The sequence below is a fragment of the Hoplias malabaricus genome, chromosome 4 (assembly GCF_029633855.1).
Source record: "Hoplias malabaricus isolate fHopMal1 chromosome 4, fHopMal1.hap1, whole genome shotgun sequence".
NCBI classification, from domain to species: Eukaryota; Metazoa; Chordata; class Actinopteri; order Characiformes; family Erythrinidae; genus Hoplias; species Hoplias malabaricus.
The window spans coordinates 44929079-44955820 of record NC_089803.1 but is presented as its reverse complement, the minus strand read 5'-3'; the positions used below and the strand labels follow the sequence as shown (position 1 = coordinate 44955820).

General features: G+C 39.5%; 1 protein-coding gene across 3 annotated transcripts in view; it reads left to right on the top strand.

The window, feature by feature from the left end:
• The window catches only part of slc38a4 (solute carrier family 38 member 4), a 61449-nt gene that overhangs the window by 9773 nt on the left and 24934 nt on the right, over positions 1 to 26742 (top strand). Inside the window, exons 2-6 of one of the 3 annotated variants that reach the window (XM_066667009.1) lie at positions 14987 to 15061; positions 15733 to 15849; positions 22753 to 22936; positions 23459 to 23540; positions 24438 to 24553. In XM_066667009.1, the coding sequence (XP_066523106.1) occupies positions 22833 to 22936; positions 23459 to 23540; positions 24438 to 24553 (302 nt within the window). In that variant the 5' untranslated portion in view covers positions 14987 to 15061; positions 15733 to 15849; positions 22753 to 22832. Of the gene's footprint in view, positions 1 to 14986; positions 15062 to 15732; positions 15850 to 18283; positions 18359 to 21226; positions 22937 to 23458; positions 23541 to 24437; positions 24554 to 26742 lie in introns of those variants that run through there. The other 2 variants (XM_066667008.1, XM_066667010.1) reach the window with 2 other exon arrangements.

The window sequence follows — 26742 nt, the reverse complement described above, 5'->3', positions numbered from 1 at the left end:
GTGACCTTCCAACAGGTTGGACAAAGATGTAGTACCATACCTTGTCCCCTATTTGAAGATCGTTGTGGGATGCCTTGTGATCATAGTACGCTTTGCGACCTTCTGCACCTTTTTCCAGTTTCTGCTGGGCAAAGGCGAAAGTGGATTTGAGGTGTTTCTGCAGATCCTCCATATACTGATGAGTGGTGTAGGCTACTGCTATGCTAGCTTCACCTGGCTGATATAACAGATGTAGACGCAGAGTCATCTGTCTCTCTGTCATCAACTCAAAGGGTGATTGCATTAGTGTGATCCATTTAGTGAATGCACACGTGACTGTGAGGAAGTACTTGTTACCTCTTACTGTTCGAGTGAGTGGTCCAACCCAGTCTATCTGGAGGTTTGACCAAGGGAAGGATAACCCTTTCTTTTGCAAGGGGGCTCTATGAAGAGGATTTGAGGGTTGAAATTGGCAACATACCAGACAGCATTTAATGTAATCAGCCACATCTTTTACCATGTGGGGCCAATATGCCACCTGCCTGAGCGCATGGTGTGTTGCTTTGGCCCCTTTGTGTCCCGCAGATGGGGAGTCATGGGTGTGCATCAGCATCACCCCCCTTTGGCACTGAGGAACCACGAGCGCAGGTGAAGTGTGCGAGTCAGTGGCATGAACAAGCAAGCCTTTGACAACTTGGAGGGACGCTCTGGCGCCGTATAGGTCTTTAAGGCCTGGTATGGTGTCAAGATCTTGGGCTGAGATGGGGCATATAGATGGGTCAGAGACATGGTGTAGTTGTTGGTTTTCCACAGTTTCAAGTGGCATGTGAAGCATAGTTGGAGTCTGTGCAGATCACCAATGTTTTTACACTTTTCTGGACTGCAGACTGAATTGTGATGAAAATTCCTGCTATTTCAGCATATTGGGAGGACTGAGCACCCAATTTGAACCTTAGGAGTTCGTGAGGCCACCCGTTTATTCCGACAATACCCACCCCTGCAATTAGGGTGTGTTCTTGGCGGAACAAACAACCATCTACATATGCAGTGACAAGGTCTTTGCATGTGTTAGGGTCGAAATAGTGGTGGTTAGCCACGGTGGGTAAGAGGGTTTCTGGAGCCTGTGGCACGTGGGAAGGAATGTCTCTTTCACATCGCCTGCAGGAAGCAAGGCCTGTGCCTAGGGGGCTCTAGTAGTTTTGTGCATGACGTACCTCCAAATCAAAGCTTTGGAGAGCCATTAGCCAAGAGGCTACTCGAGCGTTAGTTACTACACCCTCTCGAATTCGTTGGCTGTTCAGGAAAGTGACTGGCTGATGATGAGTTTCGACAATCACCTTCTGACTGCCTAGGTAGTTGGAGAAATGTTTGACTGCCCACACTGTTGCTAGTAGTGCTTTTTCGCAGTCACTGTATTTGTTTTCAGCAGCCAGCATAGTTTTACTAGAGTAGGCTATGACACGTTTGTCTCTGTCATGTAATTGATACAGACCGGAGCTGAGACAGTGGTCAGAGAACCCTACTTCTAGGTAATATTCTTTGCTACTGTCAGGGTAGGCAAGGCATGGGGCCGTGCACAGTTTCGATTTCAGTGCTTGCATGGCTTGTTCCTGGGCTTCGAGCCAGGTGAACCGAGTATCCTTTTTCAGTAGGTCATAAAGTGGACGAGCTAGATCCGCATAGTTTTCTATGAACTGGCGTGAGTAGTTGCATACTCCTAAGAAACTGTTCCTTAAGATTGGTGGGTGCTGCGAGGTCTGTTACCCCTTGCACTCGACTCACTTGTGGTTCAACACCATCAGTGCTTACGAGCAGACCGACATATTTCACCTTTGTTCTGCACCACTGACATTTGGAGAGTGATTTTTTCGCACCTGCTGTTGTGAGCTGGTCAAGAACATGATCGATCTCGTCAATGTGTCCTTGTAGGGAGTGCTTACGCATGAGTATGTCGTCCACATATATGAGGGTGCCTCGCTCACGGGCATCAGGGCATGCTTTGTTCAAGAAAATGTTGAACTCCGCTGGAGAGTTGGCATACCCAAAGGGGCACCGAGTGAATGTGTACTGTCGGTTTGCGAAGGTGAAAGCTAGCTTGTGTTGGTCTTCTGCTTGCACCGGGATGATCCAGAAGCCAGAGGCTACATCGATGGTGGAATAGTATTTAGCGTTTCGGACCAAGGGAAGTTCTTGCTCTAATTGTGTCATCGGCCACCGAGACAATGGAACCTGTTGATTTAGTTTCCGATAGTCAATGGTCAGGCGCCATTTACCATTGGGTTTTATGACGGGCCATAGTGGTGCCGAGTACGTGCTGTTGCAGGGTTGAATTATGCCCTTTTCCAGCAAGTCATCAACGATTTCTTGTACCGGTTCATAGGATGCCAACGGAATTTTGTATTGGCGGACAAATGTGGGTGGTGCTCCTGGACGAGTGGGAATGTGCACTGAATGAATGTCAGTGAGACCACAGTCTGTTGAATCCTTGGCAAAAGATTTTTGGTATTTAAGAAGCACTTCACAGAGTTTCTCACGTTCTTCTTCGCTTTGGAAGGCATCGGCCTCCTTTAGAACTTGTTTGACTTGGATCCGTAATTCGGAGTCAGATAGTTCTTTCGAATTGCGTGAATTTGAAGTGTCTTCTCCCGTTTTGGGAAGAAGAGATGGTTCCCAAGAAGATTCCGGGGATGAATCTAAAGAAACAACCATGACCGTCATTTGATCATCATCAGCAAGATCTATTCTGCAAATGGCGTCTTTACCCATTTCCAGAGCCGAGAAGAGAGCATCAGCTCGTGTCGGATGAGTATAGAACACCTTTGATTCTGGATGATCAAGAAGTAGGGATTCAGACATTGGTCTTATAATCGGGATTCACTACTCGAAGTCATGGAATTTCGTACTGATCAACCAACCCAAAGGAGATGAATGAGGAATTGTCAAGGGTTGAGTGGTTTCGTTTCGTACGAACAGATAGGTGGATCTTGCTCGTGTTTCCACCAAAGGTGTGGCTTCGAGGGTGAGACCTAGTTCAAAGAACTGAGGTGATGGTTGGAAAAGTGCATGCGCGTGGCTTAAGTGTTGGCCAGGTCGCATGACTAAGCGGATGGGTACATTTGCGGTGTTCGCAGGTACCACAAGTGAACCTTGGTTAGTAACCTGACATACCTCGGGAATAGTTTGTCCTGAGCCTAGGTTGCTGGGATCTGAGGACCAGGTTTCCATTGAAACATCAGCCAAGGACCACAGCACACTATTGAGGGTGTCTACATGGACATCAAGGCACACCAAGAAGTCACTTCCAATGTCACTTCATGCGGCAAGTTAGGGACGACCAAGAAATAATGGGTGAGTACCCTTTTGTTCCACTGGATGGTTAGAGCACAAATTCCATCAGTGGGTGACATTACTTTTGATGTCGGGTCGAGAGGAAAGCGACAAGGACTGCTCACCAAAGGAATATTTGGTTGAGTGAGGCGCAGGGTGTCAAAGAGGGTTTAGCTTATGGCGGACTTGTCAGTCCACAGAGCCAGAACTACATTGTCCACATGATGGTCCTGCATTGTGAGACCATTCACGATGGGAAGGCCGGGAGTGTCTGTTGTGGAAGGCTTAGTGAAAGTGCACAGAAATGTGTTCCGCTGTTCTAACATGGCATTAGGGGGCCAGGAAGAGACTGCAGTCTCTGGTGTGGCCGCCATGGGCTCAGTTTCCTCTTCCTCAAAGTGAGGGATCTGACTTGGTGGATCTCCTATTGATTCAGGCCGGATTTCAAGGCGGCAACACTGAGCTTCCTGGTGGTGTGGGGTGCAGATGGGCAAAGGCTCACGCACTTGTGCCCAGATTTTTGACCTTTTGAAGTCAATCAGTGGTTCGAAGCGATTAAGGAGATCTTTGCCAATGAGGAAGGGAATTGTTTCAAGAGGAGACACATGAACTGGATGCACTAAAGTCATTGGTCCAATGGCTAAGTGTATTAGTGCCATAGATTGGATTGTGAGGCCTGCATGTGAATACGGCTGAATTTTAAGAGAACAGTTTTGGAGCTGTATCTCGCGATTTTCATGCCACGCAATGTGGAACCTGGTGGAACAAGGCGGAATACATGAGGGTGACATCTGATGCAGTGTCCAGCAGGGCCTCATGTACTAGCCTTCTCTCCACAATGGTGGACAAATAGAATTTGCGTGCAACCCCTTTCTCAGTTAAGTGTCCCATGAATTGTTGGACGGGTGTGTCGCCTTCAATGACCGAAGGGTCGTTTGGCGTTAAACCTTCCTTACCGTCTAACTGAACAACCAAGACAGCACTGGAGGGTGTTTGTGAGTCACCCCCCTGTACCATTTGGTCCTCAGCGCTTGCTTGGGTCACGAGGAGATTGCACGGTACGCTAGAATACGGAGCTTCACTTGTCACTTCTCCTACATAACTCTCTAACATTTCTGGGCTGTTAGAGGATGGCTCTGGGTTAGACCGCACAGAGGTGATAGAAAGAACGTCAGGTTTTTTCTTTTTCTCTTTACAGATCATCGCAAGCATTCGGCGGATGTCCTCTAACTCCTTAGAGTTAAATTCCTTGCCTTTAAACTTGTCTTTGCCGTGATTTTCTTTATTTTGATACCAGTATTTCTCTTTCTTTTCTTTATTAGAATCAGAAAGCTGGTTCTGAGCTGTTCGCTCATATCCCTTATGGGGATGTGCTGGTTTTCTGCAGGGTAGTAGTCATGACCATACCCAGCCCTGTCCCGAGGGTTCCAGAAATCTTTGTCGCGATTGCTGTCTGGCCTCCGAGGAGGGTAGCGCTTGTAGTGGTGTGAGGGCGGAGGAGGTTTCGGGCCCTCACTGGCCCACAGAGTGGGGGAAGGGTTCCGGGCGGATGTTTGTGGATCGGCCTGGGTGGCACCTTCCAGCTCTAAATGTGGGGAGTTGGAGTCGACATTAAAGACTTGGGGTGTTTCGGACCGTCTGTTGGGAATTTGTTGTGTTTTTAGGAAACCGCTGAGTGCTAAATCACGCAGCTGTCTGCTAGACAGGGTGCGAGGGCAAGCTGAGACTCCCAGCTGATGACTGGTGTGGGGATGGAGGTTTTGGATAAATAGTGATTTGAAATTTAACTCTTCCTCCATTCCAGAGTCATTTCTAGGTCCGAAATACGCCTGTCTGAGTCGGTTATAATATTGCTGAGAGGATTCCTGGCGTTGCTGTTTTACGTTCAAAGCAGCGGCCTGTTCTGTCTGTGACAGGTAATTGGAGAATTCTTCCAATTCTTATGATGGCACAGCACATCATATCGCGCCTTCACATAGTCTGGCTGACGTTCAATGAAGTTACTGACGTCTCGGTTGGAGGTCAGTTTAATCACATATAGTCTGTCATCTATGGTGATCCCGGGGAACCTTTGGAGGTAGAAGTCAATATCTTTTAGGTAGGAAAAGATATCATTAGAACCGTCAGGTTTGGGATCAAAGCGGGTTATATTGCGCGCGATTTTTTCTAGGTCCTTGTATGAGGGACCGTGAGAGGGTAAAGGTTGAGGGGACCAGACACTGGGTTGCAGTGCTCTGGGTCTAGCAGGGCGTTGTAAGGGACGGCTGACAGGAGACACAGGGGAAGGTGAAATACCTGTTGATACCAGAGGAGGTGCTGCAGCAGCTCTAAAGGTTATGGTCCCTGAGTCTGGTTCCTGACCCTCACTATCTTCCTGCTGGTGTTGTCTTTCTGTAGCGGCACTAGGTGGCATATCAGGAGTGACCTGGGGCAGTGTATTCCCTTCAGCCATTTCATGCTGGAGCTGACTTAATTCTGCCTCCACCTTTGCCCGCTGTCGCAGTGATACATCAAGTTCACGTTCACTGGCCTTGAGCTGCACTACAGCGAGGATGGCTATTTGGCCTAATGCCTTAGTTAGGGACTGGCCTTTGACCATGTAGGTTAAGTGGTTCTCTATCCACTTGGTCACTATGTGGTCACGACCGACCTGTGAGGCTTTCTCCACTGTTTCTGCGAATCCAGACGTCACATCACTGGTGAGGCTGGTCAGAACAGAGAATGCCTCATCCCACAAGCTTTCTACATATACTTCCGGGGGAGAAGTCCCTTCTGTCATGTTAGCTGTGTCTAACTGCGAGGTGTACCTTAATTCTATTTAATTAGGATTAATTCCGTTAATGCTTTTTAAACTAAACCGAACTAAACTCATGTGTACCGAGTGCTCTAAGAGTAACTGCTAGTCTGTATGGTGTTGGAGTTCACTTGTGAATTTCTAAAGGAAGTCTGTTAGTAGTAGAGTGTGGAGTGAAAGTTGCTATACGCAAGTGAGCGGGAAAAAAAACTTTTTTTTTCTTTTTAATAATTAAAGAATTATTAAAAATTAAAAAGAAAATTTTGAATTAAAGAATTTTCAAAAATTCAGATTAAAGAATTAAAAAAACTTTAAAAGTAAAATTCATTAAACTAAATAAAAATTTCCAATAAAAGAATTATGAAAGCAAAAGAATTTTCCAAATTAAAGATTTATTAAGAATAACGAAATTAGAAAAAGACTTTCCCTTTTAACTGCGTTTACGACCTAGTATCAAGTTAAATTGTCAATCTCTAATTACTGCACACTGTTTACTATAGCTGTATCAGCTTACTATGTTTCCAAGCCTTTAATCGTTGTTATTCAGATATGCAGAACTTAGAGACAGCCACTAGAGCTGTTATACCAGATCTTGTTTGTGGGAACTGGATAATAATTTCAATTGCGATAGCAAGTTTCTCCACTAGAGGGTACTGAAAGTAAATCTGAATGGCAGTAGCAAGCTTCCGTATTAAAGTTGAACTTAAATTGTAATACCAGACCGGGGCACCAGAGGGCAACAAGCAATTTTATAAAGCAATAGCAGCAATGAACACCAGTCGGCGCTGGTGGGAATTGTAATAAGCACAGCACGAGCAGACACAATGTAACACAAATGGGAATTTCCACTGTAGCGGGAAGTTTTAACACTAGAGGGCGTTATCAAGATTAAAATCTCAAATGGGACATAGATTTTAAACACTAAGGTACTTTAAAAGAATTTCATTTGTAATGACAGCTTTTAAGCACCAGAGGGCTGCTAAACACTTAAGGTTGCCTCGGCGAACAACCTCCCAACCACTAGAGGGTGTACGGGAATCAAACGTCAAGGGTAGCACCACACTTGACCACAAGGAGGAGCACAGGAGGACACGCTTCAATAGACTAGTTATGAAGTGATTTCCCTGCAATCACACACTTTAACCACAAGAGGGAATTAGTCTTCCTCTGTTTTGGGGGCGTTTTGAATTTCCCTCCTTAGTTTCCTTCAAAGGGGTCGTTCCTTTCCTCAATTTGCGTTCAGTCGGCAGGAAGAGCTGAGAAGAGCAGACCGCTCTCTTCACAAGCCGTATTTTCGGCTGTTCTATTTATTAATCTCCAATCGCCTAGCGCGTGATCTCGTTATTAACGTTGGTAGCGACCCAGTTTTAAAACGAACGGAGGAATTCGGTTCGGTGGTCCTTCGCGCCGGAATCCGTGGCCGAGGGTCGAACCGCGGCAATGGCCCACCGCAGAATACGCGCAATGGGGGTGCCGAGGCCTTAGTTTAATGCATGCAAAATGGCGCAGAGCCGCGCACTTCAAAAGCAACCATGCTTATTTTTTTCACGGTATATACCACAGAACAGATTTTCAACAGTAACATACACAACACGAAATCGCCCACATCAAGCTTTGAATCTCAATCGTTATTCAGCAACATAAACAGCAGAAAGCATTTCCATAAACCCAAGCTGAGATTATTTATCATTGTTTACAGTTTGTTCATTAAAAGACTTTCTTCTGCCTCGCGTGGGTGCCAAAAATAATATGTAGTTTATGTAGTGTATATATATATAAATATATATCATATATTTATTTATATATTGTATTTGTAGCGTTTGACCTTATTCAAACTCGTTCTGATTACTGACGTTTTGACTAATGATAATAATTGTTATTGTTATGATTGACTTAAATGACAAAAACATTAACAAGTAGTTAGAGAGTGAATACTGTCATCGCTACGTGAGTTCTTCAGGATTTTCAGACTTTTAATGAACAGACTCCACACACCATTATTTCAAATAATGGAAATATTTTATTAAGAGAAAAGAGAATATTTACTAAACATAGCACGATCTCAGAAATTCTCACTAGATCAACTCAGGTCAAACCGGTTCGAATTTAAAGGCTAGGCGATATGACTTGACTAAGGTGTTGCTAAATGAGATTTAATTAATGTATAAATTTATCAAGAGACTTAATTAGGCATCAGCTTCTGAAAAGAGTAAATTTTGCTTGCTTACTCTTTTTGCCTTTTATCACCAAGCCGTCGGGTCCCACGAATCTCCGTTCTCCGGGTCTTTACTTCTCGTCCTCCCCGTGTCACTGAAGGTAGGCTCGCTAGGAAGGGGATTCCTTCCCGGGTGAGTCAGACACTCTTGGCCTTAGACGGTGTGACGTCAGTCGGGGGATTCCCTTCACGGAGAACTGCTGGCCTGGCTGGATTGTCCCCTGAGTGAGGGGGGCGTCTCAGAGTCGTTCGCTCGTTACTCGAGTCCCCAGAAGCGATGCCCTCAAAGTCAGAGTATAACGCTAACACATCCGCTATCAACTAATCTCAGGGGTGATATCTTATTCTGGCCAAAATAAGTTTCGCCTGCTTTGATCAGTCGTGAGATTAAACTTAGATTGGGCAACAAAACATGAAAACAAAAGTAACAGGAAGATTACTGAGAGTTACTCGACGTTACGCTGTATTTTCTGTATCACACTGCTAACTAACACAAGGCGTCCCTTGGAAGCGGAGTGAGGTCCTTTGATGAGTCGTTCCGTCGGCGTAAGGAAGAATGAAGAGCGTCGCACTTGAAGTGAAGGGAGCGCAACGTGAGAAGGTCGCTGGAGAGCGGAAGAAGAAGGCGGTGAAGAGCGGAAGCGAAGAGAGAGCGACGTGAGTCGGGCACTCTCTTTTCAGATGTGGTGCAGTCACGCCCATTTGGGAGGAATCCTTCCTTTGATTGGATCCTGGGTCTGAGGCTCACGTGACTTGTTTCACGTTTCAGAGAGAGAGAAAAGATTCACGTATACACAAAAATTACTTATACATACTTGTGGTATAGCACAATGAGTGTCCTGGATTATTAATATCAAACATCTACGTATATATATCTTGGGTATTTTATGATTACATCCCACTACAATATTATGCTGGAAGTTAGAAACTAATTCATTTTCCTAATCAGAGACATAAACTTTCCTTCATGATTGAAACAGTAATACACATCACTTCATTAGTTGGTAGACATTCACCTGAGGGTAACAGAGAGTAACATTCATACATATTGCATAAACATATTTATAAACACTCGATTAAGTCCTTTATGTATTTAGACGGCCACAGAGCGAAACATGATTTCGCAACTGTCCACTTGGGGTCGCTGTTGGTCCATGCTATTCGTCCGTGCGGATGGGTTTTCAGGAGTTCAGTGCGAGGTCAATTCTTTTGGCCATCTGTGTGATTTGCAGACGATAATCAGTGCCATCTTGACGCCGCTCGTCATAAAACTGGATTGTTAATCCTAGTCTTCACCACTTTGTTTAGATTTTCTTTTTGCCTTAAAGCATCATAAACTGGCTTGTTATCTTTCCATTCGTGGACAAGAGGCGGGGGTCATGGACAGGTGTCCTGGTCAGTCCTTTGATGCAGACCTTATGTGTGTGCGTGAGGGGGTGTGTGTGTGGGGGGGAGTGCAGAGTCTTTGCACACACGCAGTCTGTGGAATGTAGGGTTCTGTCCCAAGAAATCCTTATTCAGAGTCGGGAGTCTTTCATTCAGAACTTTTCATTTCTTTATTCGATCCATACTCCACTACAACTTTTTAGTGAAGACACTGGAAGAGGAAAAAAATATATAATATCTTGAGTAGCAGCAGCAGTGATTCATTTATTATTTTACTTTTAAGCACTGCAACTAAATGATGCATACACTGGCTTCCTCCACATGGGGAGTTCCAGCACATCATTCAAGTTCTAAATATGTATACTGAGCTATTTCTAATTGAAAAAATAATAAAGCATTGTAAATTAATGCAGCAATTTGGTCTGATCATCATGCGTAGACCTTAAGAGTCTTGGCTTATTTTGGCCATTTTTGTATACTTCTGACTTTGCCTTTATGTACCAAATTCAACAATGTTTAACATGTCTCCGTTTAATACGTTTTTTTTTCAGCGGATTCTCTTTTTTTGTGCATGCTCTCTTTCTGTACTCTCTTTCTCAAAATTAAATAAATACAAAGCTTCTCCCATCCAATTTTTTGCACTAGCTTTTACTCACGCAAGAACATGTTTTTTTTTAATCACACTTCAACTATGATAATTCCATGTATACTTTGTCTGTCCTCATAAAACAAAGATGAACATAGGCCACAGTGCCTGTATTTTGGCTGAAATTTGCGACAGTGCTCAACAAGGCTTTTGATGTGTCTCGTCTTGAAACCATCACAAGCTTTGATCATGCCATTGATCAAAACCTCATATCCCAGAGATTTAGAGTGGTTTTTAGGCTATATTTGTTACAGCATTGGATTATATTCACTATCTGAAGACTTGATATTCAACTGATATCATCTCAAAATCACAAATTTGAACCACTGTTTATTTTTTATTTAAACCAAGAATATGTGCACTTGAATCACATAAGTATATGTTTCACTCTAGTTATTGAATCATATATGGCAGTTGAAATAATTCATAATTCTCTGCCCAAATATTTTTAAATAGCATTTACATTATGGTCGATGTACAACCATTAAAAAGTGCCTTAAGGTTCATGCACCTTTCTTGCCAACAAAACAGTGACTGTGGTAGGAGTTGTGAATGTTTTCCCTGCTTGATTGACAATGAAGTGGCCTACCATTTTTTAAGAACATCTTTGTCAGATTTAAAGGAGCAATCTGTAATACTGACACCAAGCATTTAAAACTACTGGAACTATAATACAGTTTCAAACAGTGGAGAGAGCCCTCTCTCTTCTCCCCAGGTGTGAAGCTGATCAGGTTGCCAGTTTGAGGAAAACTGAACAAACAACCAAGAAACAAATTTAAGAAATTTAGACCGTAATAGCAAAGAAGAATGTGCCTTAATCTACATATTTAGACAGGAAAATTGTTCATCAATTCGGTTAATCATCTACCTACACAAGAAAAAGATAAAAGTTAACAAGAGGCTGCCATATCCCTGCATTTAAAAGTCTTTATTGTCCAAATCCACTTTAAATATTTAGACTAGACAAGGCTGGTGTTACATATCCATTTTCCCTTCCACCATAAATGACATTTAGGAGGCAGAATTTTGCTTCTTATTCATGATTTTCATAGTAAAATATTTTGTTCTAGCTTACATGTGTCCGTTTACGAGTCTTATTAGCGCTACTCACCAGGTTCTTCAATTGTCCACTTTATCAGTTTATATCACACAAACCAATTGTATGTGATGTCACTAAACATCACCTAAGTGAAAGGCAAAAATGGAAAGGGTCCCTGCCGTTTTTCCCTGCATTTACTGTCTAAACCACATTAAAATTTTAGACTAGACAAGGCTGGTGTTATTTTTACTTCAATCATAAATGTCATTTTAGGAGGCAGTTTCTTGAAATTGTAAAATTCAAGCATTTAGTTTCACCTTAAATGGGTCTGTTTAAGAGTCTTATTTGCGTTTTTTTCCAGCCACTTATTGAATACTCTTTTCCACCTTAAACAGCTATGTGAAGCTAAAGCTAGCACTAGGTTTTAGAAACAAATCTCATTTTGAATCTTTTATTTCCCATTTTATCCATTTAAAACACACAACCAAGTGTACATCATATCACTAAAACATCTACCTACTAGAGAAACACTTATATTTGCTGTGTACTACAAGCTTGATTTCTCCATTCCACCTTAGGTAAATATGCAAGGCTTTTCTAACACAATTCTTACTCCTTAATTTGTTTAAAAACACACACACAAACCATGGAGAAACACAGATGAATCTGCCTCAATTTCTTTAAAACATACAAACAATGGTATTTGCACCTTTCAATTATGTTGTTATTCACCTTCTTTGTATAAAATACACAAAACACTCCCCTGACACTTTTCAAACGTCACTATGCCTCACATTTTTTATATTAAACACAAAACCTATGGCTTTTATGCCTTTTAATCTATACATAGGCATCTGAACTTCTATTTTTTCAGAAATTATTTGCTGTTACCTGTTCAGGAGGAAATTAGCCAGCTCTGCCTCTGTTCTGTAGTGTTGTTTCTTGAACTCCCTCCACCTTTTCAAACTTAAGGCCAATATTTCCTTTCATTTTAGGTTTCATTCTGGTCATGGAGCTTTTTAGAAGGGCAGTGGGGCTTTTTGGTTCTGGTAAAATATAACATTAACTCTGTTCACTTGATCATTTCATGGCTGCGAGACACTGTTTGTAGACCTACCCACACAGTGGACTCTAAAATGATTGGACAGAGGGTAGGGTAATAGGTAGGACCTCGGAGGGCAGGATCACAGGAGCTCCGCTCCAGACTGGGCACTTCTCAAGGAGAATATACTGCTTCAGTAATGCTGTGAGAGGCAGCATTTTAGTTTCCTTAATCTTTGATCACACACCCTGGACATTTTATGACTAAGTACATTTTATGAATCTTACAGATTGCACATTTAAAGGTGACATTCACGATTTTGAACAAAACACTTTTTGTTATAAAATTCTGAAGATCTTTCCTCACCATTTGTAGCTCTCCAGTCTGTTTGTATGCTCCAAACCATTCTTGTGTATTTACAAAGCCCCAGTGTCTGACAATTGATTTAAAAAAAAGAATAAACTATCTTGTTCCTGTATGCTAGGTTTTCTCTCTCTATGCTCTATGCTAAAACTGCATTTTGGAGGATTTAGACAATGAAGAAACCTCCAAATGTTGAAAAGCATGAACCAAGATGAGGATATTGCTCAATTTCTGCTCCCTATGTGGGTAATATTGACTTAATTTTGCTGTAGATTAAATGCATATAAAAAGCTCACAGACAAAAAGCTTTTGAACGTAAACAAACCAGAAAACAGTGTTTTCCCACAATCGAAGATGTGACCTTTGTATATCTCAGAGAAAAATATTCAGTCTCCATAAAAATCATCAAAAAACAGTAGTGTAGTGTGAGATACCCAGTCTGTTTTTAATCTGCTCTGACTTTATAAGGCATGTAATGTACCCAAGGGATTAGGGAGATTCTGGCCCCAAAAAGAAATAAGTTTCTGTTGGTGTCCCATAGTCACAGGATGAGGGGGGTTCGTGCAAATAGCTAGTCTGTGGGGGGCAAGCTGTTTTCACTTAGTACAAATAAATAAAAGCAGGTTGATTCCACTTGGTGCTTGGTTATAAAATACAATACAATTATACAATTTCTTTAGCTAGTTTTCCTAGAAAATATTACTTTTATGTTTGCTAACACAGTTATTATATATTTTATAGTAATATCTCCTGAGGAATATAGGCACTAATGCACTAAGACTTATGTATTTAATCATAGGTACACATTTAATATTTTCAAAAGGCGAAAACTTGTAGTTTTGTTGTAAGCAGTTTAAAATGTATTTTTTTTTATTATTAGTATTATTGATTTTTATTTTTTATTACATCCATTAATTAATTATCAGTGCACAATGCACATTAATCAACATTTAAGTTTTCACATCAGTAAATGTGACAGAATTAGCTAATAAGCTTCATCTATAGTCTCTTAAATATTATACATTTATGGAGAACTCCCTGATATGACTCCATGTCTCTTAAAGAGAAATGGGATAAGATTTAATATTATTTAATTATTTAATATCTGCCTTCTGATTTGGAGAAGGTGGCAGAACTTACGCGGACAATGCTAAACTCTACAAGGCGTAGTCTAATTGAATTTAATAAACTGTAAAGAACATACCTAACACCAATTAAACTTCACACATTAAATAGAAATATTCCCGCAGTATGTCACAGATGTAAAACAGCAATGGGTTATTTGCTTCATATGTTTTGGAAATATTATACTGTACTAGTAGACTTTTGGAACTGTGTACATTAAGTGACATCCCGAGTAATTCAAACAAATGTTACTGACATCAGGATTTGGTTGCTGGGTGCCATAAGGCTCAACGTGTGCTATTTTAAGGAATATTTTCTACTGTTAACTGGAACAGCTGCGAAGAAGTGCATATTACTAAACAAGAAATCTGATAAACCACCTTCCAAAAGGCAGTGATTTAATGAGCTTGTATACTGTGGCACTCCTGAGAAAATTGTTCAAAATTTAATACAAAAAGTAACCTGCATGTCCCACATATGGGGTATATTTATAGAATTTAACCCTTGATCAAAATAAAATAAAACTCAATTGAACAATAGTGATTCATGATAATTATATGTCGTGTTCATGTAGAGATAAATGAATTATACATTTACAGTGCCTTGATTATTGGTGTATTTATTTATTTATTTATCTATTTATATATTTTATTACTTATTATTATTTTAATTATGCATATATGTATGTGTCTAGGGGGTTGTGTAGAAAAAAGTTCACTGTGATTTGATTTTCTATGTATAATTAAAAGTTTTTATTTGTGTACAGTGATGCCTGCTGTAAAAGCATTCTGCCCAATTTATGTAGAAGTGTAGAAGTGGCAGCTCAAAAAATTATTTAAGTTCTGAATAACTATAAAGGAACATCTTACTACCTCTAAAATCTATCAACAGAGGAAGTGAAGTTTATACCCCAGTTTGTTTTTTGAATGCTTTTTATGTAATATAATATGATAAACCTCTGAACATTCACTTGTGACTAATCAACAAAAACATTAAATAGAAATGTCTTAAAGGGGACATCTGTGAATGTGGAGAAATGCAATTCTGTCTTATTTGTTTATGTTCCAAAGCTCTGCATCTTTTAAGCTGAATGGTACATTTGAGGAGAAAAAGGACTGCTGTTTGTATGCGGCTGAAGTTTTTATGTAAGTTTTTATTCACTGTTTGAATTACCACAGAAACTCATGTGTAACTCGAGCTTTTGAATATTTGGAGTTCTTTTTTCATTTCCTAAAAAACAGATGCCTTTTTTCTTCCCTGAGCAGAGAGAGAAAGCCAAGCATACCAGACCAAGACACTTATTTTTACTAATTTACAGACACTGGGGCTTCGTAAAAACACATTAGATGGCATGGGCACCAGTCCTTCACAGGGCAACACACACTCACACAAATAGACACTTTTGAGTCGTCAATTCACCAACATGTGTTTTTGAACCATGGGAGGAAACCGGATCACCCGGAGGAAACCCACGTGGACACAAAGAGAACACATAAAACTCCTCACAGACAGTCACCCGGAGCAGGACTTGCTGCACCACCCTGCTACCCTAAAGCAAAGGCAAAGATGGGGGTTGAACTTGTGATTTTCGGTTTACGAGATCAACTGAAATAGATTAATTTACTAAATTATAAATGAGCAGAGAATGATTTGAGAAAACACCTGAAATATACAAATAAGTCAATATTGACCTGAAGACATGAACTTGAGTAAATGTAAAGCTGACAAGCTTTTTCCACCTCTGTTCTTTACTATGTGTCTCAGATTTTTCTTGTTGATGTTTTGACTTAAACATTACCTTTTTTGGCATGTGCAGTCATTGTGCAAGTATGAATGACAAGGATGAACTTGGACATACATTACAGTGAGAGAGAGAGGTTGGGGCTGAGTCTGTACAAGTGCAAAAGAAGACTTCCTCTGCTGTATGACCATGGTAATTCATTTTACACTTTCCTTGCTCAAGAACTGAAAGGTTATGTTGTTCAGTTTTCTTGTAGTGTGTAAAGAGACAATTGTCTTCTCAATTGTGGAACTGTGTTCCAAAGTAGCGCAAATAATAGTTTTGTGTTTTGCTTTTCTCAGTATTGAAACTAACCAGTTAAGTGTTCATGATAAAACACTCTTCTAATGCACTTGACTGAAACAACAAGTTGTAACCGGAGCTACTTGCAGAGACAGGATTGGTGTATTATCACTGTATAAACTACATTTTAGTTGCTAACATTAACACATAATCATGCAGAAACTCCTCCCTATTGCTACAAAACACCTGGCACAACCTCCTGCTCTTTTCATCCTCCGTGGCAAACCAAACAATGGTTCTGCATTGTTCAATATTGTTTATTTTCATGGTATTTACTTTTAAAGGTCAGTGTTTGAAGCAATATTCATAGCCCATCCCAATCTTTTATTCATCATTGTAAGACTGGCTTCAACATGTTTTTTGAAACGTAGAACAACTGTTGTATACTTTAAAATAATGATTTTGGCATAAGAATCTGGCCACAAAACATACATTCACCATATGATTTGAAATCCCTTCAAATCACACTTGGTTATATGTAAACATATAAGATATAAACATATTAAGAGTATTCATTTGTAATTGTTTTCACAATATCATTAATTCACAATATCATTATTTCTTCCTTCTAGCTACAGTGCATCTCTCACACACACAATAGAGACAGTGATCTGGATGGATGGACAAAAGTGTGTGACATAATGTGAGATAAATGTGAGATTTGTATGTGAATATGTGTCTGTGCAAAGAACAGATTGACAGCAAAAAAGTATGCACAGCAAGAGATGGACTACAGTCTTTAATTGTAGAATTACAAAGTTCTCCTGTATGGAGTGAATGGACAGTGAGTGTCGAAACAAGGTAGTCATAATGTTATGGTGGATAGGTGTATGTCATGATATATCAAGATAAATGCATGACCACAGAATTATTAACTGTTCAGAGTAAGTTCATAGAGTTCTGAATAGTCTCTTGTAGCATGATTTGGAGAATAGCGTTTGAACGTCGGTTGGCCTTTTAGCTCGAAACGTAAATTCTTAGCTTTGGTTTTGACCCTTGAACCAAAGTTGGTGATTGGATCTGGGAGCTGAACGCTGCTTGTCTGCCATGGGTGACACCATATAAGGAATGACCCTCAGCACAGGAAAGCTCTTTCTCCTTGAGATGAGAAAACATATCTGCATTCAGAGAGTATGAGTGAGTTTATTTTTTATCACGTTGGTATTTTAGCGCATAAATGATCTCAAACTGTGGACAATATGCTGGAGCTCTTTTTAAAATTATTTGTATGTTTCATAGTGCATTGTGTCATTTGAATTTTGGTGTATTTGTGGAAACATAATATGTGGAAAATGGTAAAATATGTGATATCAAATGATGCCTTGGTAGATTAAGTTGCCTGTAGAATAAATAGTCATGAGCATAACTTTTGTAGAGTTTTAGCAGGAGGCCAAATGATAAATGTACACACTTAAAAATTCTGGTTCTACAAGGGTTTTTTTTAATTAAAGGAACTGGTTCTATATAGAACCCTGAACAGTCAAAGGAGTTTTTGCATGATTAAAAGTTTCTTTGCATCATGAAGAGTTCTTCAGATTGATAGAGAATGTGCTATAGATGGTTGTATTTTTCTATACACAGAAAAAGGTTCTATATGGCACCAAAAACGGTACCTCTACTGTTACAATGTCAAGCTTGCTACAATAGAAGAACCCTTTTTGGTGCCATATAGAACCCTTTCTAGAAGGTGCTATATATAACCATCTATAGCACATTCTTCATCATTGTGAGGAACCTGTTCACAATTCAAAGAACCCTTTAATCATGCAACAAAAGTTGTTCAGGGTTCTGTATGACTTCTTAATCTGTTAATGTGATGAGATTTGTATCATTTTTACACACACACACACACACATATATATATATATATCCCACATATATATGGGATTTTTTTCCATAGATGGCAGTATAATTAACCCTTGCAGCATAGTCAAAATATTAAGTGTTGTCTAGTCTCTGTGGCTGTCAGTAACTTTAAGAGGTGTTAGTTCTAGTCCCAACAGCTGCTGGAGTGTGTCTATTCATGCTGTGTGCATGTGTGTGTGAGTACAAGCAAGCGTGCACAATCTTTTTAGGGTGTGTGTATGGTGGACAAATATCCCAAAATGATCCCCATCTCTCTCATCCGAGAGGAGCAAAGCAAACAGCAGCTGATGCAACGTGTGTTATCTTTTAAGTTTTTTGGATCCTGTATGTTCTCTGTGTCTGCTGACGCAAGCGGGGAGGAGTGTTTGGGGGGGGGTACCTGATTGGCTGGAGAGGGCCCTCCCTCCACACTTAATAGCTGCTACTCACCTGCAGGGGTAAAAGCTACCTTTCTTCCCCTCCTGCTGTCAGCACAGAGCCCTACAGCCTGACTGTGAGTATCTGAATTGAATCAAATAGCTCATTATCTACACCGTCATAGCCATGTAAATCTTATTCTGAGCTAACAAGTGATTTGAATGAGCTAGTTATGAGGTCAGTCCGTGTGTCCGAAGTCCTCTGAGGGGCATCTGTGGTCTGCAGTAGGTGTTGGAATTGACCATGAGTAGAATATTAGCCCTAGCACAAGCTGACTTTGAATGCTTTTGTTTTTTTTCCTGTCATAAAGTGTGTGAGCCCCACCCAGCTACCTTGCATTCCTCACAGAGTCAGTACAGGAGACACTTCTCAACTTGTCCAGGTTCTCACTTTTTGCTGATTGAAAGGGGACGTTTCCCCAGCTTTTCTGAAATTTCTGCATAATCCCTTAGTTAAGTGGTAAAAAGTTGTTCAAAAAAGTTTTAAAATGAAGCAGTTTATTGAAGAGAGATTCACTGACTTACTTTGTTTATAATGGTGCTGATAAGAACCAGAGGCTCTGATGTCTTGCAAATATAGACAATTTATACTATTTATAAAGACCTGTCTAAACATGTCTTCTGTGGTTGTAAATGTAAGTTTGAAAGTGGAAAACCAGAGAGAAAAAAAATATTTTGGGCATGTTACTATTTGCTAATGATAAAAAAGTCAATTTTAGGCCAAAATCTTATCACAAAAAAATCATAAGTAAACTTATGTAAAGCATATTTTAATGTCATTATTAACACTTAAATTATCTGGAAAGAAACAACACCGCTGTGAACAATCTTGACAATGTCCTTTCTTCTGGAATTGCTCTGGATTACTCTCTTTACATCTTGCTATTGTATCTAATTACAGAAACTGAGCAAAGCAAAAGTTTTCCCCTGTAAAGCCTTCTTTTATAATTACAAAATCAAGTTTGACGTCTGCTACGTTTGTGTGTTGGGCTTGTGTCTTGAAGGCCTTCTTTACAGGTGTCACAATTCACAAATATCTCTTGTGCACTCACACCTACAGAGCTTGTTTAACAGGCTTTAAAACACTGAAGTCTGTCACTGTGGTGGTACCCTCGAATACATTTTCAGTATCTTTAATTAGGGAGCATAATGGTACTATAATCTATAATAATTGTAGATTTTAAAATTGTGTTGATATCATACGCCCTATTTCATCTCCAGGACTTATAATGTTTGCTTAGCTCTATAATGAATGTATGAATGAATGTTTACTATTAATTATCTATATACTATTATATTGACCTCTCCTTTGGAAGAGAAGAATGTGATGTACCTTTAGGGAACAAAACTGGACTTTAAAACCACTCTTGTATCTTTTAAACATATTTTTCCACTGTTTGTACCATCAGTGAACAAAAACGTACCTGTACTATAGGTGTACATTTAAAGGATATTTTCAGATATATAAACAGTACATCAAACCTAAAAAATACTGAATGATGGCTGTACTATATGCAGGTTGTTTTTTTTTAATAAGCTTGGTAATATGTATGAAACAAAAAAAAGTTAAAATTAGCAGTGTTTAGAAACTGCTTACAACACATTGTCAGACAGTGCTTCTCTCTGTCTTCACTCTTAACACTTTCATACCTCTCTCTCTCTCTCTCTCTCTCTCTCTCTCTCTTCAATTCCTTCTGTGGACCAGGAGTGCCTTAGTGGAAAGTTTTTCACTTTCCATAAATGTGTATGTCAAGGCCCAGAACAATTCTGGCCACATTCATTAAACCAATCAAAGAGGACTTTGTGTGAGAATGAGGTGAATTTTGGGTAATTTAATGTACGAATGGTTTGGCAGAATTATCTTATTTGCTGCTGCATGAAGCATTACATAACACTGTTCTCCTCACCAGCACTCAGTGGAGAAGGGAACTGTTCCTGGTTGATCAGCACTGTGCTCTTTTGGTTGGATTTCAATTAATGACTGGGCTCTGAACAGCTGGCAGAAACAGAATGTGCCAAACCATTCGTAACTCCACTTATCCACAATTCTCCTCATTCTCAAACAAAGTCCCCTTTGATTGGTCAAAATGTGATCCAAATGTGAATGTGGTGAAGAGTTTGTAGAAAAGAATCGAACAAATGGGACACTCGGGAGCAGCTGCACATTAGCTCAATATCAAGTGTTGGCTCTATAGAGCAGTATAAATATCTACGATATTGGGCCATGAAACAGTAGTGAACCTCATTTACTAGAGTGGCAGAGTTCCATCCACATCCTCCGGGACAGTTTGGAGTGGAGTTTGTGTCCCAGAACTAATCATTCAACAAATGCAGTAGCTGTACTTACCAGTGCTCTCATGGCTGAATGGCATCTAGTGCCTTCACGTCTACTGTGAAGCTCTCTCCCAAGAATAGCAGCTGTTACTGCAAAGTAACAAACTCTTCGTTTCACATGAAGTGTTGCCTAAGCAAGTGTCCACATACCTTTGTCCTATGGTGTGTTTATTTTTTCTTGATTTGATTTTCAAGTGCATTCACAATTTCTATAGCTTCATACCGAAAATAACTATATAAAACTGATGTAAAACTACAAAAAATAAGCTCTTATACGTTATGTTTTATAAAGAACCCTTTATACAAATTTCCACTAGTTTTATTTTCTCATAAATGAAACAGGAACCTGAATTAAGGAGTTTCACATGTTTTTCATTTCCCAGTATATTTAAAAAAACGGAAGTCCAGATATCATTCTCAGTGGCTGGAGTGACGAAAAAGTCACATGAATTCCGATCTGGAAGTTCAGCCAGAGTCGCTTTGCCACAAGTCGGATCTCATAGCACATATTAAAGTAGCCCAAATCTGATTCTAAAAAGTCAGATTCAATGTGATTGTGCTGTTCATTCAGCCACACAAACAACACATCTGTGTCACATATGACACGGATTTGTGTCACTTATACCTGCTGTGTGAACGTAGCCAAAAGGATTGAACTTATTCAGATTTTCTGGTGTTGTGCATGTTCTCATAATTTTTTCTAATATTCTAATTTTTTTTTTCTAATTTTCTAATTTTTGAATAAGTTTGTATTGTGTATTAATCGAAATATTTTGTGCTTGGATACAAAGAGTAACCTTTTATAATGCAAGGTTTGATTTACTGCGTTAAATGCATTGAAAAAATAATGCAGCAACATCATTAAACACGTCACATCATGTATTCTTCCATGTGCTTTTAGTATAGGGTGTGGTAGAACTTGGCAGTTAATAGAGAATGAATCGAAATGGAGATCCAGGATATAATCTGGCGTATATCAATTAAGTCTGTTCATCCTTTTTTTGGTTTTTAAATCTGCTAAAATTTCCCCCACTGTGTGTTCATGTACTGTCTCCTTAAAACCATACAACTGTATATGTAGCCACATGATTTTACTTTATCCTATCTGCTACATTGTGTAGAATCTAAACACAGAGGCCAACCGAGCACCTCTAGCAGCTTGTACCAAGAACAATGCTGTGTCTCTCATTTGGACATATTTTGACTTCAGTGAAGATGACACTGAACATTAAGACGTCAAATGTAAACATTGATAAGAAGCAGTTTTAGTAAACAAAGTAAATAGCACCAGCCTGTTGCATTAAAGCACAGCCACATTGGCAAATATGAACAGTTCATGGTTCAAAAAAAGAGACTATGCTCTCAACAACATAAAAGAGAAAAAAAAATCCCAGCCTGGATAATCGAGCATATTGACAGTACAAGCCTTGTCGGTGAACCATGGGGGCAAAAAACCAAGACAAATTATTGTTTATTAATCATGATCAATGTAAGATATTCACTTAACTGTGATTATTGGTTTGTGGTCATATTGCCCAGCACTGTGGCCCCTGTGTGCACACCATATATCAGTTGTTCAGTTCGGTATTTCCCAAAGATTTTGTGTATTTCTCCCTTTTAATAGATGAAATAACCCCTTTGTAAATGAGAATATTTTTAAGCCACCCCTCCACTCTGATACATGTGCAGTTTTTTTGCTTCCAATGAGGAATTTCATACAGAAGTTCAGCTTCTAATTGAACAAAGCAAAATGAAATGAAAAATTACTTTTACTATGGAATTATAACAAATGACATGGCAATCCCATTCATTTGCCTTGCTGCAAACTCTGCACCTCTACACAAGAGTTACCTGAGACTTACAGCTTTACTTTGTATTTAAAAGCAAAATATTTATGTTCATTTACAGATCAAACATATTAGAGCTGCTGTTAGTCCTAGTTTTTAGTCCTTCAGCATGTGGACACCGTCTGTGTTTTGGTCCATTTGTTATTTGTTATTTATAGTTGAGTTTATTCAAGTTAGCTGAATTTTGCTCATACATTAGTCTAGCTTTTACAGCTGTGTAGAAATAAAAGTTTTGTAAATTTTTTGATGTCTTTGGCTGTTCTGACCATGGCTCTGTGCTCTTCTTGCAGTCAGTTTTTCCCTCATTTGATTAAGAAGAAGACACTGTCCTGCACTCCTGCTTGTTTAAAATTCCCTCTGTTTCTGAGCCATGGAACGTATGGAGCTGAAGGCAGTGAGCACTGAGGCTGATGATGAAAGCATGGATGAGCGCTACCCCACACCTACTGACTCTGAGAAGAACCCCATGAATAGGTGAGCTCCATAGGACAGTCATACACACACACACACACACAAACACATGTACCTTCTCCCACTCACAGCTTCACCATCTTCTCTCTTTTAATTATTCCACTGTTGCAGTAATCATTGTAAATGTGTTATGTTACTGATAGATTTTGATGCTTTACAGAAGCACTGGGGTTTTTTGGTTTATAGATATATTTGCAATAACAAATACACAGAAATTATTTATTGAAGCATTGCCAATGATTGACCACAAATATTTTGTTTACACATCCAGGTATTAACATATACCCTGTGTTTAAAGGTTTGTATGATCATATCCTCACAGGGGTCTAGTGTTTAGCCTTCCCAAAAGAATGGAATTTCAGAAGAAATGTTGTTTGAGCATGTGTTCACAAACTTTTAGACATGTTACTCGCATTGTAATGTTACCACATGGGCCTATTTTGTGTTTCCCATCGTTCTCAAATTGAAACTTGTATCAGTCATATACTTTCCCTATTAACCCTACTGTCAATTTTATTTTTGTAGCACATTTATGGATGAAGAAGACGCAGAGAGCCAGAGGTTTCTTACAAATGGAATTAAAAAACCGAAATATGAGGAAGAATATGTAAGTCACTTAAAATGTTTAGAACTTGCTGGATGGAGAATTATTATATATATATATATATATATATAATCATTGAAAATCCCTGCTGTTTAAACAAACAGGCTAATACAAAATGGCCCAATATAACTGAGAGATTTTATTGATGATTAGATTTTTTTTTGGATTAATGATGATATAATATGATGATATAGATATAATCAGCAATAATGATATTAAATGTAGCCTCAGTGTGAAACAAGCTAACCAAAGAAACTTAAATACTACCAGTTTTATAGGTTTATGTACTTACTCGATTCAGATGTAAAATGTAAACATAAACAGACATAGTGTAGAGTAATTTTGCAACCTATATACTGAAATTCTCTCATGATTCTGTATCTGTAAATTCATACAAGTAATGCATTCAGCATCTTCGGTCTCTAACTGTAACAGAGGGACCCAACTCCGCTGCGTCCAAGAACATCTTGTTTAAAAAAAAAAAAAACCTTGTCCCCATCTCAGTCTGTGTCTTTGTAATATTAGAAATCATTTAAAAAACAAGATCCATATTTGCAGGGTAGGAACACGTTTACAAAAAACCACAACTTGATGTCACGTCTTTCTGTGATATTATTGGCTGTTGAAGAGCAGAAATCATATTATTGTAAACGGAGAATTTTTCCTGTTATGTAATTCCCAAAGTGCATGTAAACACATTAAATTATTCAGAGAATCGGATTTTGTGCAGTTATTGGATTTTTATTGGATAATTTTACGAAAGCACACTCAATAATTCATGGTAATTCTACATACTTTAATTTTAATTCTAATAAAATTCAAATTGAAATGAAATTCATACATATAAAATATAAAATTTCTCTCTCTCTCTCTCTCTCTCTCTCCAACAAACCCACACAGCACCCAGGTCATGCCTCGTTTGGGATGTCTGTTTTTAACCTCAGTAACGCCATCATGGGCAGCGGTATCCTGGGCCTGTCTTTTGCTATGGCCAACACCGGCATCGTCCTCTTCGTGTAAGTAAGCAAGTCTCCTGGGCTGCATCACAGACTAGATGTGTTCTGGTTACTCTGGATATATGTAGCTTAGCTGAGACAGACACCAGGGTTATTTCTGACTGAGGAACCCACCCTTAACTGCCCCGCACCTCTAAACACCTTACTGTCCCCTGAGGAGCCTGAGAAATGAATGAGGGAGAGGGAGACCAAGAGACAGAGGGGCAGGGAGAGTGAAAGAGGCAAAATGATTGATTGAAGAAGGAAAGCAAGGGGAAAGCGAGAGGGTTATGACGCTCTCACTATGGACACTGGTGGTATTGAGCGGCTTTGACTGACGTTGAACAGCTGGACCACTGACCTCACATTACCCCCATAGCACGAGAATGAAGAACACCACCTCTTCACCAGCACTCGGTCCAGCTTTCACCTGACCAGGAATGGGGTCAGTGTTCTGCCCTGTTTCCATCACTCTTCTCCTCCTGTGCATGTCAGGTAGCTATTTCTGTTCAATCTGTTCGGGTGTCCAGTGACTCCATCTGTAGACGATGTATAGATTCTGAGGATTCCCTTCAGGGGGTGAAAAGTTTAAAATCAAATTTATTTGCCAACAATTACAGCATCATAGAAAAGATTAAAGACCTGAACCGAATGCTCGTTTCCATATTTTATACTTATAATTTACCATTTTACATACCTGCTCTTTGTTTCTTTCTCTCTTTCCTATACATTCCCTAATGCACACATTGTCCCACACAGTGTGACAGAGTCGAATAGCGCTGACACATGAGGGTTGACTGGGTCCAAACTGAGAATCTCTGCTGACCTGCTGCTGCTGATTGATGGGTCTTGTTGTGCTAGGCCTATAATGAGAAATACAGTATGAGGACAAAGTTAGAATGCTGAAAGATTGATAGCCTCATCTGTGAGGAAATGTATATACAGTAAACCCCACTTATCCACAAGAGAAATATTCCAAGACCCCTTTAGATGCCAGAAACTGTGGATAATTCCAAACACTATATATAGTATGATTGTTTCTATACATATAACTAACATATAGCAAAGATATTATTGATGTTCTGGGTAGGATTGTGTGATTTCATCACACTAAACAAAACTTACAGCATACAGCAAAGGAAAGTGGATTTAGATGGTGCCAAGTGCAGTGAAAATGTAGCATACAATATACACTGTATGACCAGAAGTTTATGGACATATGCTCCTTCAGCATTTATTCTAAAATGTGGAGTGGAGGACTTCAGTTTAAAATATTGTGCAACAATATTGTCAACAAAGCTACATGCTTGGTAAGCATTTCTGATACACACGGTGTCATGCTGTACTAAATGGAGAGCTTCCTGATGGACAAAATCATCTCTCAGGTGCTGCGTGCAGTGTGTTACGACCAAGTCAAGTTTGTCATTCATGTTTGTTGCTTTCATGTAGTGTGAGCATAGGATTCAGGAGAATTAGACATACATGAAGGATGATTGTAACCTGCAGTTTTCATCCATGCAAAAGATTTCTCCCAGATTTAACAGACTTTGATGCATTAAGGTTGTTATAAGCTGTGAACATCACCTAAATAAACACATTCAAAGACACTGATCTTCTTGATGCATACCCTTTCACTGTACTATTATTTAATTTATACAGTACCAGTCAAAGGTTTGGCTACCTCTCCTCATTAGTGATTGGTGGAATAGGTCTATTTACGGTTTAAAACCTTGTACCAGCTCTCCCTCTGCACAACCCAAGTTATGGTCTCAAACACATTAAGAAGGCGAGCAGTTCTACAAATTAACTCTTGACGAGGCCACAGCTGTTCACTGAAAACCATTCCAGGTGATGACCTCATGAAGCTGATTGAGAGAATGGTGAGAGTGTGCAAAGCAAAGCTTTCATCAAAGCAAAAGCTAGCTACTTTGAAAAATCTAATGTATAAAACATATTCTGGTTTGTTTGACACTTTGTTGTTTACTACATAATTCCATATGTGTTCCTTCATAGTTTTAATGTCTTCCATATTAATTTACAATGAAGAAAATAATAATAAAAAAAAAAAGAAAACACTTTGAATGAGAAGATGTCCAAACGTTTGACTGGTACTGTACATTCAAAATATGTGGAAAATAGACCAACACAAAGGAAACCCTCCCAGAGTGGGTGTGTCCAAACATTTGACTGGTACAGGATTTTACCTTTAA